The 15,296-nt window shown below is 45.7% G+C and overlaps 1 protein-coding gene across 1 annotated transcript in view; it reads right to left on the reverse strand.

Moving 5' to 3' along the window:
- LOC138450477 (dispanin subfamily A member 2b-like) overlaps positions 1–12,529 on the reverse strand; it is a 76,848-nt gene extending 64,319 nt beyond the window's left edge. Inside the window, exon 1 of the mRNA XM_069604840.1 lies at positions 11,965–12,529. Coding sequence (XP_069460941.1) covers positions 11,965–12,309 — 345 coding nt within the window. The 5' untranslated portion in view covers positions 12,310–12,529. The remainder of the gene's footprint in view (positions 1–11,964) is intronic.
- Between the last annotated feature and the right edge of the window lie 2,767 nt (positions 12,530–15,296).

The following is a 15,296-nucleotide window of genomic DNA, read 5'->3' on the forward strand; positions in this document are numbered from 1 at the left end:
GAGCTTGTGGTCTGAGACGGCATCTTGACGAGGGTCCACTTATCGAGGCGGGCAGATTTGCTGAAATCACCAAACACGAGGTAAGATTAGTTAGAAAATAATCTTTGTAATCCTATCGGACCTCCTTAAAATTGATCAGATGAGTCGTGACCCAATTCTTAAGTATCCTGATAATTTGTTTTGGCGCATTGTATCTGCAAATACAATTATTGACCAGGTAACACCAATATTTTAATATGCCTGGGAAATTGTCTACCTGCTTCAGGGCGTTATTCCGCAGTGATAGGCAATCTTTGGAATTTAGCCGTCCGGCACCGCAGGAGGGGTCACCGGCTTGTAATATGTACTGTAAGCATGGCATTGGTAGTATAGTGTTTAATGATATTTGGCACAGACAAACCAGACATGCTTCCGAAATACAGTGGCCAATCAATGGTAGTTTTGAAATCCCTCGCATTGAATATTTAGAATCCATTTTATTAAAGAAAATGGCTAGACCTGTAGCATTCAATGTTTTACAGAATTGGAAGAAAGAAGCTTTGTTACAGCTTAAGAGTAGAGAAAAACATGCACGCCGTCATAAGACGAACGGTGAAAAGCATTGTTATATGACCAAGATAAACAGTCTGAATCGGCTAGGAATATGGATAGGGCTTTCTCACTTGGCATTCAGAAAATCTATCCTTCTAAAGACTTTCATGTTTCTGACAAATTTATCGACAAATTGTTAAATGAGCAAAGGCCTGGTGCCTCTGCGCCACCTCCGTATGTTCCTCTTCCTGCTGCTTTGCCTCTTCCTGCTGTTATTCCTGTTGTTCCTGCTCCTCCTAATGTTCCTCTTCCTCCAGTCGTTGTTCCTCCACCTGTTCCTCTGCCTCTTCCTATTGCACCAGTGGCAGTACCTCCATTGAATTTACTTGCTCTCCCTCTTCCAAGTGGTCCTGCACCGCTTGTAGTGGATCAAGGAGCGAGATCGAGGGTTGTCACTCGTAATACTGTGCCTCTAGAGACAAAACAGAACTTGATTGCATGGGCTAAACATTGTATGGAGAGAGATGATCGAGCTAATGTTTTTTCCACACTTTCTAATATGGACAATTTTCCTGAGAAAAATGTTTTTATTGAGGGATTAGGGATTCACTTATGTGTAATGTGGGACAAACTAAATAATACAGATCCGTTGAGGGATCTGAACACCTTAGCGCTTTCTAGAAACACTGTGGAGAAAGTACAAGAGCATGTTGAGAGGATATTTGAATATAGGAAGGAGTTGGAAAGGTTACAGAATGAGGATGACGATGAAGATAGTATGTATGTACAGAAACGGTTCCTTCCCTGTTGTAAATCGATATCTGAAGAAACACTAATTTATACAAAGGATGCGATTAGATGGATTTCAGACATATCGATAACTCCAGTTGAAGTATATGACATGTATAGTCAGTATACGCTAGAAATGCAGAGGAAAGTGATACAGGTAATGGTAGAGTACCTGCAGGATGAATGTGTGAAAAGAAAGATTTGTTGTCCCACAGAATTATTGAGTATTTATAAGAGAGCTTTTTCACTTGACACTTCTTCGACTGCTTTAGCGCTCAACTTGACTCTGTTGCTTAGTAAGCATATGGAGTTGCCTACTTCTCAGTTGTCTATGAGAGAGGTTCCTCAGACATATTTCCCAAAAACTGAGATTGCGGCTGATGCTGTAGCAGGTACACCTGCTCGAGAAGTTCCTGCACATTATGTGTCGCAGTTTGTTCACGTCCCGTTCTCAAGACAGGAAGTGAGCACCGTTAGACAATCTATTCCTGACATTAGGAAAAAATCCGACAGGGTTTTATAAAGAAATGGAGTCTGTCTTGCAATCCTCGGTATTCACCTTGGGTGATATTGATCTGTTATTTCCTGTACTCCTGCCCGTAGATTTGTGGAAACAAGTTAGGACTATAGACGACGTACCAGGGTTGGGAGATACATGGGCTAACATAATTAGACTCGATGAAGAAAGGTCAGCTGGCGAGAGACCGCCTCAAGTGATACTAACTTTACCTGACAGAATCATTGCGAAATTGAAAACCATAAGCTTACGGCCTGTGTCCAAGGGAAGTCTGAAGGCGCTACCAAGTTCTTTAATCGGTTCGAACAGGTATTCTCGGATTTCAGTGGACAAGACTTAGGCACAGAGTCTGGGAAAAGATTATTTGTGGACAAATTTGTGGGTGGATTGCTGCCTGACATCCAGTCACAAGTTATGTCTTCTGAGAGCGCTTGGCAGGCGAAGTCTCAATTAGAAGTACTGCACATGGCTCAGTACTATGAGAATCGTGTCAATAATGAGAAGGAAAAGATCTAGAAGAGAAAAGGTGATTTAAAGACTAAAGTATTATTACAGAAAATTGTTAGAGGCCCTAGAGGGGGTAGTTTGCAGATTAGAGGTCAGTATGTTCCGCAAGGAAGTATGCCCTAGGGTCCTGTCAACATTAACCAGTGTGCCTATTGTAGGCAAGAGGGTCATTGGCATGCACAATGCCCGATACTACGACAAAGGTCAAATAATGCATTTGGAAATGTGGGTAGGTGATCCAGAGGTCGTCCGGGTGTAGGGGGCCCTGGTAGAGGTCAGTTTGCACAGGATCCACAGCAACCTTTTTCACAGGATAATCAGGTACCAAGTGTGTATACTAGAAACATATTCGACCATCCTTCTGCTCTTATCTCTCTGAAGAACTTCCTTTTGATGACATTTTGTTTCGTTAGGATTGCCCGAAGCAGGGTTTGGAACCGACTCCTATTCCCATTAATCAGAAAGGTCCCTACGTTGAGATGATAGTGGGAAATAGGAAACATCTATTCTTGATAGATACAGGGGCACAGAAGTGTTCCATTGATCATTCTCGGGTTCCAAACATTTCACTGTCAAGGCAAACCAATGTTTCTGTAGGGTTTTCTGGCACACCAGTTGTTTGTCCAGTTTCTTTGCCGGTACCTATTTCTTTGGGTTCCGTTACGGACCACTGTCCATTCCTTTTGACTTAGAATTGTGGAGATAATTTGCTTGGATTGAATCTGTTAAAGGAATTAAATGCGGTAATTCATTGTTCTTCTGATGGAGTGCGTTTGATGATTTCACCATAGCAACTTTCTGTCTCACAATTCTTAACCAGACCTTTGCCGCCAGAATTCAGTGATGTACCAGAGTGTTTATGGGCAATTGATGACAATGACGTTGGCATTTTACAGATTGAGCCTGTTAAAATAGTCTTGAAACATGGAATAAAGTTGCCACGTATTCCACAATATAAGATTTCAGTTGAGGGTGAACAAGCTTTGAAATGCATTCTTTCCGATTTTGTGCATCGAGGGGTGATTGAGGAAATTGCAGGTAGTTTGTGCTATAGTCCAATTTTGCCCGTGTACAAAAAAGGCGATAATGCAATTCCTTTTCGTTTCATAATTGATCTACGTGCCATCAATAAGGTCGTCGCTCCACAATTTCCAATTGTGCCTGATGTGACGACGATATTAACTATGATTCCGGCTTCAGCTACTTACTTTAATGTTGTGGATCTGAAGAATGCTTTCTTTAGTATTCCTATACACAAGGACAGTAGATATTTGTTTGCGTTCTCCTTAGGGGGATGCTTGTTCGCCTTTACCCGTGCACTGCAAGGTTACACAGAAAGTCCTAGCATTTATAGTAGGGCTTTGAAAGAACAGCTTGATACCCTTGAATTGCCCTCTACTTGTACATTGCTTCAGTATGTTAATGACTTACTTTTGGCTGCCGACTCTGAGAGCGCTTGTACGGAGGGCACTGTGTTATTACTTATACATTTGGCTAAACATGGACACAAAGCTTCGCTTAAAAAATTCCAATATTGTTGTCAGGAGGTTGCCTATTTAGGCTACCTCCTGTCAAAGAAGGGAAGAAGATTGACACCTGAACGAATAAAACACATTTCTGGAATGTCTGTCCCAAATACGCAGAAAGAAGTTAGAGCCTTGATAGCTACGGCTTCTTACTGTAGGTTGTGGATCCCAAACTTCTCACAAGTGATTAAGCCGATGTTGGCTTTGACGAAGAAGGGCATTTCTTCATCATTGCTGTGGAACATGGAGCCCCAGCAATCATTTGATCTGCTCAAGACTGCATTGTGCTAGGCACTGGTTTTGGGCACACCAAACTATGAAAAGGCCTTTGTGTTGTTTGTGCATGAATGTGATGGATGTGCTTTGGCTGTATTAACGCAGGAACATGGAGGCAAGAATAGGCCATGCGGTTACTTTTCTTCCGCCCTTGATCGTGTGGCATGCGTTTGCCAAGATGTTTGCGAGCTGTCGCTGCTGCGTCTGTAAAACAGAGTGAGGGAATGGTCCTAGGCCATGATCTAACCCTGATGGTGCCTCACTCTGTAGATGTTCTATTGAACAGAACTCAAACGCAACACCTCACTTCCGCACGGTTGACGAGATATGAATTGATCTTGTTTGCTCCCCAGATGCAAATTAGGAGGTGTTGTGTTCTTAATCCGGCTGAACGCTTACCTTTCCCGCAAGGTACTGCTTGTAGTGACGAAGAGTCACATGACTGTCTGTATACTACCGAACAAGAGACAAAGGGTAGAATTGATCTAAAGGACGCTCCTTTGAATAATCCATAAGGGGAGCTGTTTTGCGATAGCTACTGCTTCAAACTTCCGGATGGCACATCCACAGCTGCTTATGCAATCACCACATTAAGCACAGTCGTGGAAACCAAGAGAATCACGCATAACTCTGCGCAGGCCGCAGAGATTATAGCATTGACCCGAGCTTGTCAACTTTCCGAAGGGCTTACAGTAAACATATATACTGATAGTCAGTATGCCTTTGGGGTGTTTCACAACTTTGGGAGACTTTGGTCAGAAAGAGGGTTCCTAACTTCACATGGTACACAGATTCAGCATGGCTCCCTAATAGTACAACTGCTCTCAGCGCTTGCACTCCCTACTCAGTTAGCTGTCGTGAAATGTGCAGCACATCGAAAGATTATAGATGATATAGGAAAAGGGAATGCTTTCGCTGATCAGATAGCTAAACAGACTGCCACCAATCTTTCCACAGAGATATACATTTCAAGGGAGACCGTGAATGCCTATGTAATGGATGAGGGTGTCGACTCCGTAAAGGACATCCAAGCCGATGCCACACTAGAAGAATCTAAGAGATGGGCAGAAGGCTTGGGGAAACTTGATGATGATGGGTGTTGGGTGGATGTGGTTGAAGGGAAATGGCTACTTCCTGACGCATATGTAATGATGATGGTCATGGCTCATGGCCATACACACATATGTGCCCAGAAGGTTACAATAATGTTGGAGAAAGTTTGGGCGAATGACAAAATCTCTAAAATAGCTCACCGCTATGTTCAAGACTGCATGATCTGCTTACAGCATAAGGTGGGAAAGCAGAATATCAACTCCAAGGGGAAATGTTGGTCCACCTTCTGTCCCCTTTGAGGTTATCCACTTTGATTTTATCGAAATGGAACGATGTAATAACTTGAAATATGTGTTAGTTGTCATCTGTGCTTTCAGGAAATGGGTCGAGACTTTTCTTGTCAAAGACGCTACAGCCATGACTACTGCAAAAACCATGTTAAAGGAGTATTTCCCAGGTTCGGGCTACCAAGAGACATCTGGTTGGACAATGGTCCACATTTTGTCGCTGCTGTAATCCTTCAGATATGTGCGGCATTGCAGATCGACAAACGGTTCCATTCGGCCAGACATGCTCAAAGTGCCAGACTAGTAGGAAGACACAACGGTATCATCAAGAACAAGATCGTTAAAACGTGGGCCGGCACCAAACTAAAATGGCCGGACGCCTTACCGATCGTGTTGCTAGCCAAGCGTACAACCCCTCAAACTAAGACTGGGCTCTCTCCATTTGAGGTGGTCATGGGGAGACCTGCCAATATCTGGAACCTTCCGAAATGTCGATCTTTAAAGAATGTTGAAAATGTACTTCTATCAGATTACTGTAGCTAGTTGACTAAAAACCTGTATTTGATTTATCACCAGGTGCGAGAGGCTTTACCTGCACGATACGAAGGCCCAGGTCATAGCATCCAGCCTGGAGATTGGGTGTTAACCAAGGCTTTTGAGCGTTCTTCTTGCCTTGCACCTCGGTGGTGGGGCCCCTTCCAGGTCCTGCTGGTCACACAGTCTGAGGTGCGTGTCGCAGGAAGAAAAGATTGGATCCACGCAACGCATGTCAAGAGACTTCCTCTCCCAGTGCCATACGATACAGAAGAAACAGAACGCCTCACCAATACTGCAACCAATGATCCCGAAGCAGTAAACAGCAACGAAAGTGCATCGGAGTCGTTCTCTGAGCCCGTGAGGCCTGGGGAATTAGCCATCTTGTCCCCACACTCTCCAAAGGTTTCGCTTCCGGAAACTGTCGTTCCAGATCTTGCATCGCCACTTGCTCTTGATACGTCGCTTCCAACGAGAAGTGACAACACATTGTTCTCGGGTCAATCAGTACTGGGGACAACAAGGTACAATTTGCGTCCAAGGAAATAGACTTACGGCACGGTTCGGCTGTGCATTCGAAAAAGAAAGGAAACTCATCAAGGGCTTGCTTTTTGCCCAAATAATTGTGTGAAAAAGGGGATTCTGTTGGCTAGGGTTGTGAAAGGACTAAGAAGTCGCTCGGCCGGGGGGGGTCACCAGCCAATAACATTGGGGTTGCTCGTTTGAAGACTGCAATGCCTGCAACTGCTACTGCTCGTACAGGACTGATAAATGATTGTGTGACCAGCAGTGAGAATGGACTAATTGTTTGGGCCCCGAAAGCATACTGCTGTCGTTTTATAATGTCAATTGGTTTTATAATAGTAACTGTGCTAAGTTTTTGGTACCTGGAAGACTTGCATCCATTCGAAACCTTGTTACCGACTGAAAATGTACCCACTGTCCCTACTCCTTTTGTGCATTTGCATACTTTGTCTCCTAGAGACTCCCAGCATAGACAGAGATATTACAACAATACCTTGTTACTTATCATGAATGCTACACATGCCATTTTTAATAAGTCCAACTGTTGGGTCTGCTCGCAACATGGGGATAAGGGGCTAGGTTGGTATATTCATCCTTTACCTTTGACAACTGCTTGTTATGCTTCTCTTAGAGCACTGTTCTTTGGCCGATGGAACGATGGCATCTCGGGGAACTTTGATGGTACTAATTTGAATAATTTTGAGAAATGTGTTCTTACGCCCTTGGGATGCTCGGTTTTCACAAATAGAAGTAAGCCTAACGTTGCTTCTATTAGGCCCTATGATAGACTGTCTTGTCCCTTTCAATCCTTGATTTCCTTCAAGGTGGCTCCTATAGGCAATAAGGACACCATGCCTCCATCGTACACTGTTAACCATAGCCCTGATTCAGTTTCTTTCTGCATACAGAGGAATGGTACTCAGTCAATGGGAAATTTTAAAGGTTGTGCCAACGTTGCGAATTTGACTGGGGAAGACAGACCTTTGTATGTAGGCAAACCCGTCTACTTTATTTGCGGTAATGTAGCATTTCCATGGTTACCCAGGGATTGGCAGGGAACTTGTTATTTAGGTTTCTTGTTACCCGGGGTATTCATAGCCAGTACTGTAGAGGTTTCAAAGGCTCGTAAACGTCGGGATGAGAATGGTGACACTCCAGCACAGGTTCTGTGAGACGTAGTGAAATCCCTTGTGCCATTTTGGGGACAAATTGCGAACTCTGAAGACATCAGAAGACTAGCTAGAGTACTGGAGAGAACCATCAACCGGACCACTGACATACTCTGTAATATGACGTTAGAACAGAAAGCAAAAAGATTAGTAGCACTTCAGAACCGGATGGCATTAGATGTCATTCTGGCAGAACGTGGTGGAGTGTGTAAAATAGTGAGGTCTGCTTGCTGTGTTTTCGTGCCAGATTCCTCCCCAACTATCTTCAAGGCAATGCAGAATTTGCACGTCCTTAGTTCAGAAGTGCATATCGTCGAGGGAAACTGGGATCTTAGCGCTTGGTTCTGGGACTTCTTGCGATCTTGGGGTTGGAAGGTGCTTTCGGTCTTACTGATCATTTTGGGAATTCTGTTGTTTCTTTTTTGCTGTATACAGTGTTTACCTAGTATATGTTTGATGCTAGGGGGATGTTGCACACAGGCGATAGGTACAATAGGACACAAGGTATACGCCCCAGATAAGAGTTCCAAACTGTATGTGCTGGAAGAGATTTTGATAGACGATCTAATGGCAATAGATATTTCTGATAGTGATTCGGGGTGTTTGGATATTGAGACGTGGAGTTGTTTGTAAAGTGACCAGAAGTAGTTTAGCGCTTGGCATAGGCCAAAAGGAGGGTTTGTCGAACGGGAAATTATATCGTGCCTCCTATACGGTTTGAATATATGTTTATTGCCCTACGCCAAGTTGCTTATAAGCCACTTGCGAGGAAATCCGCGTTACAAGGTCTTGACATTAGATCAGTGTAAGCCGCCATTTTAGATCTATCCGCCATTTTAGATTCTCCCTCTAAAGTCACCCTGTGTTCTAAGATGGTGGACAATGTCATTCCGAATGCAACATGGCCGTCTTGACCTATGTGTATAAACTAATGTATAACTTTCCTGCAGGCTACATGTTGGGGTCATGAACTGAGACCATGTCCTTTGCTGACCTGTGTGTAGAGGATTACTTGAACCAACAAAGCTAATCCATGAGCATATGTAAAACACAATGGGCCTCATTAGGACCCAGGCGGAGTGGGTTTCCGCCAGCGCTAATCGCGGCGGACCCGTCCGCCGTACTACGAGTTCCCTTAGCGCCATGGAGGTTTTCTCCGCCTGGTTTTACCAGGCGGAGAAAACCATGGCGCTACGGGACCTCGTTGTTAATTACGCCACCGTATTTTACGGTGGCGTAATTAACTCCTTCCCCACTCCCATTATACCCTATGGGGCAAGAATGGGAATGGGGAAGGGCAGAATGGGGATTGGGGATTTACCGCTCCGCCGAGGTCGGAATGGGGCGGTAAATCCGCCAACCCCCATGGCGCTATCGACGGCTTTCCGCCGTGCTTCGCGGTGCATTTAGCACCGCGAAATCCGCCTGGGTCCTAATGAGGCCCAATGTATTCAAATACTGAAATCTGAACGCTTGCTTGACTACATTGTATAAAACTGTTTAGAAGGCTTAACATGAAATCCTAAGATATACTGTTGCCAGTATAGCTTGTTAGTGAATACATTGAAGGTAAACTCTAATTGCACAGATGTGTGAACTCGGCACGAACCCTAGATACATAATGCATTAACTAATATTAACTAGGAAATGGGTTGAATATCATGTTTTCGAAGGTATACAAAGTGCGACTATTCTAATGTACAGTCGCACTCACTGAGCATACTGAACCACGCTGGAGTTTGCTGTGTTGTACTGAGGGCCGATAGCTATCTGTTGCTTTTTCCTTTGAAACTGTTCAGTATAAAAGAAAGATCTTTGTATGTTCCTTTGTAACCCTTGTTCGGTGTATTTCCTTTTGGGGGACTCAGCCTCGATATCTTCTTTTTTGTTTTCACAGTTGAGCTCGTTTTAATCACGTTTTACCATCAAACAGTGCACTTGAATTGCCTGCCAGTGTTTATTTTTTTAAATAGTCTTTGAAAGTTAATGACTTAATTGGAGCTGTAAACCTGCTACTGGTGTAATAAAAATATCTTAACCAGGGCTGCCTTCAGCCACTCATGAAGTCCTTTTAAAAACAAGCATTGCCAAAGCCAAAGGTTTTTGCTTTTCAGTCAGGTCTTTGATTTCTAGCTTCAGCTATTGAGTATCGCTTGCGACACCTGTAAGCCAAAATTATTGTATTAGAGTAGAGATAGAGAGAAATTACACATGGGGAGGGGCACGCAGCTTCTAGGCATTGTTTGCTTATTTCTCCACCCCCCATTGACTGTCCACGGCCATGCTAATCCCTATTGTTCTGTGAAAGTGTCCGCAGCAATATGTAGCCATGCGAAAATGTAGCCAGCAATCAGTAATTTCAAATAATGTAGTCATTCAACACAATCAAAGTGTGAAAATGCTGCCATTAATAAGGTCGCCAAAAAGCTATTTTTTAGTACCCAAAAGTACAATGCTGTAACCCTAATAATGACCCAAACTTTTAATAAAACCTCCACAATCACGCTAACTCCTTTCTTAAAGCTACCCCAAATTCTAACTACTACCCTGAACTCTTACAGAACACTAACGCTTCAGCGCTCCAAAGCCTGTTACTCAATACAAAATCAATGGAACCAGAGCAGTGAACCTAATTCCAGGTTCATCACCAGCTTTCCAAAAATGGCATAGCCGTTGCCCTAACCCAACACCTTGTTCTAAACCTAACTTTAGCCTTAACCTAACTGAAACTCTAACACTAGGTTGATCTGACCTGTGCCAACAGCTCCAGCCCTCTCCAACTTCCCTGTCCCTTCCTTTAAGACTTACACAAACCATTACTCTATTAGCCCTAGCCTTGCCATAACCTTACCCTAAAACTTACCCTGGTACTTAATCTACCCTTACAACTAACCAAACCCCAACTTCACCAACCCTGCAGCATCCACTCTGATCACAACTCTTCCCCTAATTCTAACCAAAATCTTTACTCTAACCCTTACCCCTATCCTGACCCTACCCACAACTTTAACCCTAAACCAGGGAATCACATGCCCGCAAAACCCTCCCTAACCTTCACAATTCCCCTAGCATCACTACATTTCAGGCTACTTGTCAGCTGCATTTTTTAAATACATTTTGCTTGGCAACTTTTTCACTGCAGAGGTACTTTCACCACGACTTTTCCACTGTCTACATTTTCTCTGGCAACATTTTCACTGGATAACATCTCTTTAGCCACCTCACCCAGTTCATGTCACCTCCTAACTGGAACTCTTAGAGCTCGCTTAAATCAAGTTTTACCATTAAACTTTGCACTTGAAGTGCCTGCAGGTGTTTTTTTTCTTCAAAACAGTCTTCGAAAGCTAATGACTTAATTGGAGCTTTAAATCCGCTATGGGTGTTATAAAAATGTCTTAACAAGGGCTGCCTTCAGCTACTCATGACGTCCTGTCAAAAACAAGCACTGGCAAAGCCAAAGGTTTCTGCTTTTCAGAAAACCTTTCAATTTTTAGTTTGGGATATCAGGTGTTGCTTATGACACCTTTTGGCCGATACTATTGCATTTTAGACAGAGAGACAGACATATGAGGGAGGACACACAGCTTGTAGGTGTTTTTTGCTTCTTTGCCCACCCATTGACTTCCCACTGACATGCTAATCCCTATGACGATTCCCACCCAGACATTCGCCCTGTGCAATTTGAGTGGTTATGCAAAGCCAATGTTCGAAATGTGCATATTTCACCTTGATATGCTAATTTCTGACAACGTCACATCCCCTTGCGTTTGTTGATGAGTCCCTCCGCTTTCCTTTGTAGGACTTGCCTTTCAAGTAGCCGCGCCATTACACTGCTCGCCATTGGACCTCAGTTCTATAATCTACCACGCCCACGACCACACTCAGCACTGGCTAAGCCACACACGCCCCTGCTAATGCACACCTGCCGGGGTCCACAGGGTAACCTGTCCCTTTAGAACACATCGTGCTTTACTAGTGACGAGCAAAACTCCTGAAATGTCTTTGCTGGAAAACACACTGAACAGCAAGCCTTCCTCGCAGCACCCACTGCTTCTCTCGTGCGGAACCCCGTCTGAATGTCTACACCCCTCAGGCACGACGTTCCGTGACAACACTTCAGTCTGGACCGGCAGCGCTCTCTGCTATTCCCGGCTAAGGAGTCCACCGTGCAGAAGCACCTTTTTTTGGAATTCCTGTACAGTCCTGTACTAATTCCAGTTGACAGGCTTGACCTGTCTCTGAACACTTACCTTCATGGAGAAGACAAGAGCCGCAATCCCAATGGGCAGGCAACAGCAGAGCAGGGTGAACACCGAGTAGCCAGTGTGGGATTTGGCTCTCGGCACACTCGGGGGCAGGTCATTGACAGGCTGTGTTGTCACCACCACGCTCTGCCCATTGATGTATCCCACAGTGTATGGTGGGCAGTTACCAGGGTACTGTGGGTAGGGAGGAGGGCAGTACGTGGGGTTGAGCGCTATCACGTATGGTGGCGGTGGCGCCACGCTAGCCATAGGTTGGGCACTGTACATTGGCGGCGGGTGGTCGGGTACAGGCCGTGGCAGGTTGGTCTTGGATGGCTCGGGGCCGTTCATTGTGGCAGGGTGGGCTGCGTTTCTTGGCTGCTCTCCTCCTTGGCTCTGTGAGTTGCCCGCGTGGCCGCAGCCCGGCCTCTGTGCCTCGTGCAGGAGAGCAAAATAAGCCAGCAGCTCGGAATGGAATGAAGAACTTCAAGTGTTGAGGAATCCCACCCGTGCAGCTTCTGCTGACTCGAACTTCCTTACAATCAGATGGAATTCACGCCCGATGTGTGTCACAGTGCAGGCTAAATGCTTGTCTACCTTTTACCTTCATTTGCACCCTTGGCGGGTGCGTCAACCAATCAGGTTGCTCAAACCCCAGCCTGAATCTAACGATCCAAGTCCGGGTTCTCAGCACCCCAGCAGTGGAAGAACCTGCTGGCCATCTCCCCCCCCCTCCGTCCACCCCTCCCACCCCCACCCCACTCTCCACCCGCTCTTCCCCTCTCCCTGCCTCCTTCCACTTGGCTGTAGCAGGGCTGTGGACCTCACCCGATCGCAGCCATGGAAATGAAAGAGGGGCATCCGGTTCCATGGCGTCATCGGTCATCGTAGATGAGGAATGGATCCCTTTGTATAAATCAACGGGTCGCGCGCTCGCCGCGACCAGTCGATTCATACACATGTATCGCTGTTGGAACTCTGAGGGTGAGTCTCGCGGTGCTAATAGCAATAAGCACCCATTCTGGGGGCTTTACCGGCTGATGACGTTGCTGGGTCCTGGTATTAGGGTCCTCGCTAAACTTGGGACTCTGGCTGTTACCACCCATGGACGGACCCCCGAACAGGTGCTTATTGCCATATTAGAGACATTTCGCTTCTGATGTCATGATGGGGGGCATTTAGCTTCTGATGTCATGATAGTATACGTTACGCAATTGTTGGAAGAACCGTGGCCTTTCATTATTTGTTGTGAATGCTGAGATGGGTGGGGACCTTTAGGGCTGGCATACTTTGGTGTGCGCATCTTGTTTGGAGTGTGTGTGTGCACACCTGTTTTAAGTGTTGGAAGTGAATACATGTGTTATTCAGTATTCACGGGCAAGCATATACCCTTGTGTGGACGTCTATGTATTTACCAATATACGTTGCTGTGGGATCTTATGTGCAGATGGTGCCCACTTCCTAGACGCCGATGTTGGTATACATGCACCCTTAAAGTTTTTAGAGGCTGGCAACATCTTTTCTGACATTTCTGGAACGGTGGACTGACGTCTTGCATGTTGAATAGATTAGAGGGGCTACATGCATGGCAGTGTTAGTCCAGCATACCCTGGTGTGAGCATCCTTTTGGTAAGTGTGTAGATGCTTGGTGCGGGCACCTTCAGTGCCGGTGTGGATGAACGTCCAGTATACAGGTGCTGGGATACCGCTGGCATACTCTTTTGTGGATCATGTTGAGATACTTGGGGGTGAATTGATGTGTCAACATACTTGTATGCGGATTGCTTGTATGCAGTATGTACATGTTGATCTATTGTGGCATGCGCATCTTGTATGCAGTTGGTGAAGGTGACAGCAGCATGCAGCATAACAATGCACGGCAAGGCACCAAAGTCCCCAGTTGCTCGATTCAAAAGATATCACCCCTAGAGAACTCTGAGGTGTCCTCAAATGCAAAGAAAAATTGCCCCCTACCTTCCCATGGGCCGGATTCTCAAAAATAGAAAAGTGGGCAGATCCGAGATGCATTCGATATGCACCTGAAATGCGCCAGAAATAGATGCGCCACATTCACAGACGTGCGCCTCTCAGAGACGCACTACTTTAGAAAAGAAGTGAAAAATTGGCGCAAAAGTTCGCAAAGTGAGAGGAAAGCATGCAAATACACTGAATAAAAAATGCAGGAAGTGAAATTTGGCGGGGTGTATTTTGGCGCTGCACACGGCCAGCGAGTTGGTCGTGGGGGGGGAGAGCGCCTCCAAGGGGTATTTAAGCTGTCAGGGAAGGTTCGGGAGGCAGGCGACGGTTGGGACGTGAGATTGCAGCCCCTTAGTAACGTGGGCTCCTGTTTTTTTTTTATTATTTTTTTTGTGTGTTTTTTCCCTTGTGGTTGGTTAGGAGTTAGGGGAGGGGGCTTTTTAGGGTAGGGGTTATTTTCAGGTGGGGGTAATTTAAACATAAATAAATAAATAAATAATAAAATAAAATGGTTATGTTATGTTACTTTGCATTTATCTAGCGCCTTATGTACCAGGGGTATGGTCTGTAAGGCGCTGGTAGGTTGAACGCCCTTGGGAACTGAAGTTCAAGTCAGTAGAGAGTCAAAGGTGCGTGTGCGCACCGGTGTTGTTAGATTTATAATTATTTCTATATTTTATCTGGGAGTTATAGGCTTTAATTCAGTTTTTCAGGGATATTATTTTTATAGCCCAATTTTCGTTGTTGGTTTGCCCAGGCTAGGGGTATTGGTCCACGGATAGGTGCTGGCTCGGGAGCTTAGCTAGTTGAGCTGCAAGGGGCATATTTTTGGTGCACATCCAAATTATTGGTGCACGATGCTGGGTCGGGGAGCCAGTAAGAAGGGTCTGGTGGATGCTAGGGCTCTGAGGGAGTCCCTGGAAATCATTAGCAGGGCATCTAAGGCCCAATTGGAAGGGGCGGTAGTGGAAGTCACAGGGAAGGGGGAGGTAGGCGGGGGTAGGCTGCAGCGTAGAGCAGCGGCAGATGGGGCTCTCGTGGCAGTTGGTGGCTTGCACCCCCGCGGCGGGGAGAGGGGAGGTGTGGGAATGCAGGGGCAGGAAGACGAGGAGGGAGATTGACAGGAGAGCGTCGAGGGGAGTAATGATTTCGGGTGGGGAGCCAGAGAGGGAGGGAGTTAATAATAACCAGGGGGATTTAGGGGATGTGAGGAGTGCTCAAGAAGGGGTGGGTCAAGGGAGCCACGGTGGGTGCGGTGATGGGGCGCAGTGTGGGACAACAGGGCAAAGGGGAAAAGGGGGTAAATACCTGCGGAAGAGTGCAGGTGGTAGAAGGAGGGAGAGGTCCCCATCAATTGAGGT

The sequence above is a fragment of the Ambystoma mexicanum genome, chromosome 1p (genome assembly GCF_040938575.1).
Source record: "Ambystoma mexicanum isolate Mex_15411 chromosome 1p, UKY_AmexF1_1, whole genome shotgun sequence".
Taxonomy (NCBI): domain Eukaryota; kingdom Metazoa; phylum Chordata; class Amphibia; order Caudata; family Ambystomatidae; genus Ambystoma; species Ambystoma mexicanum.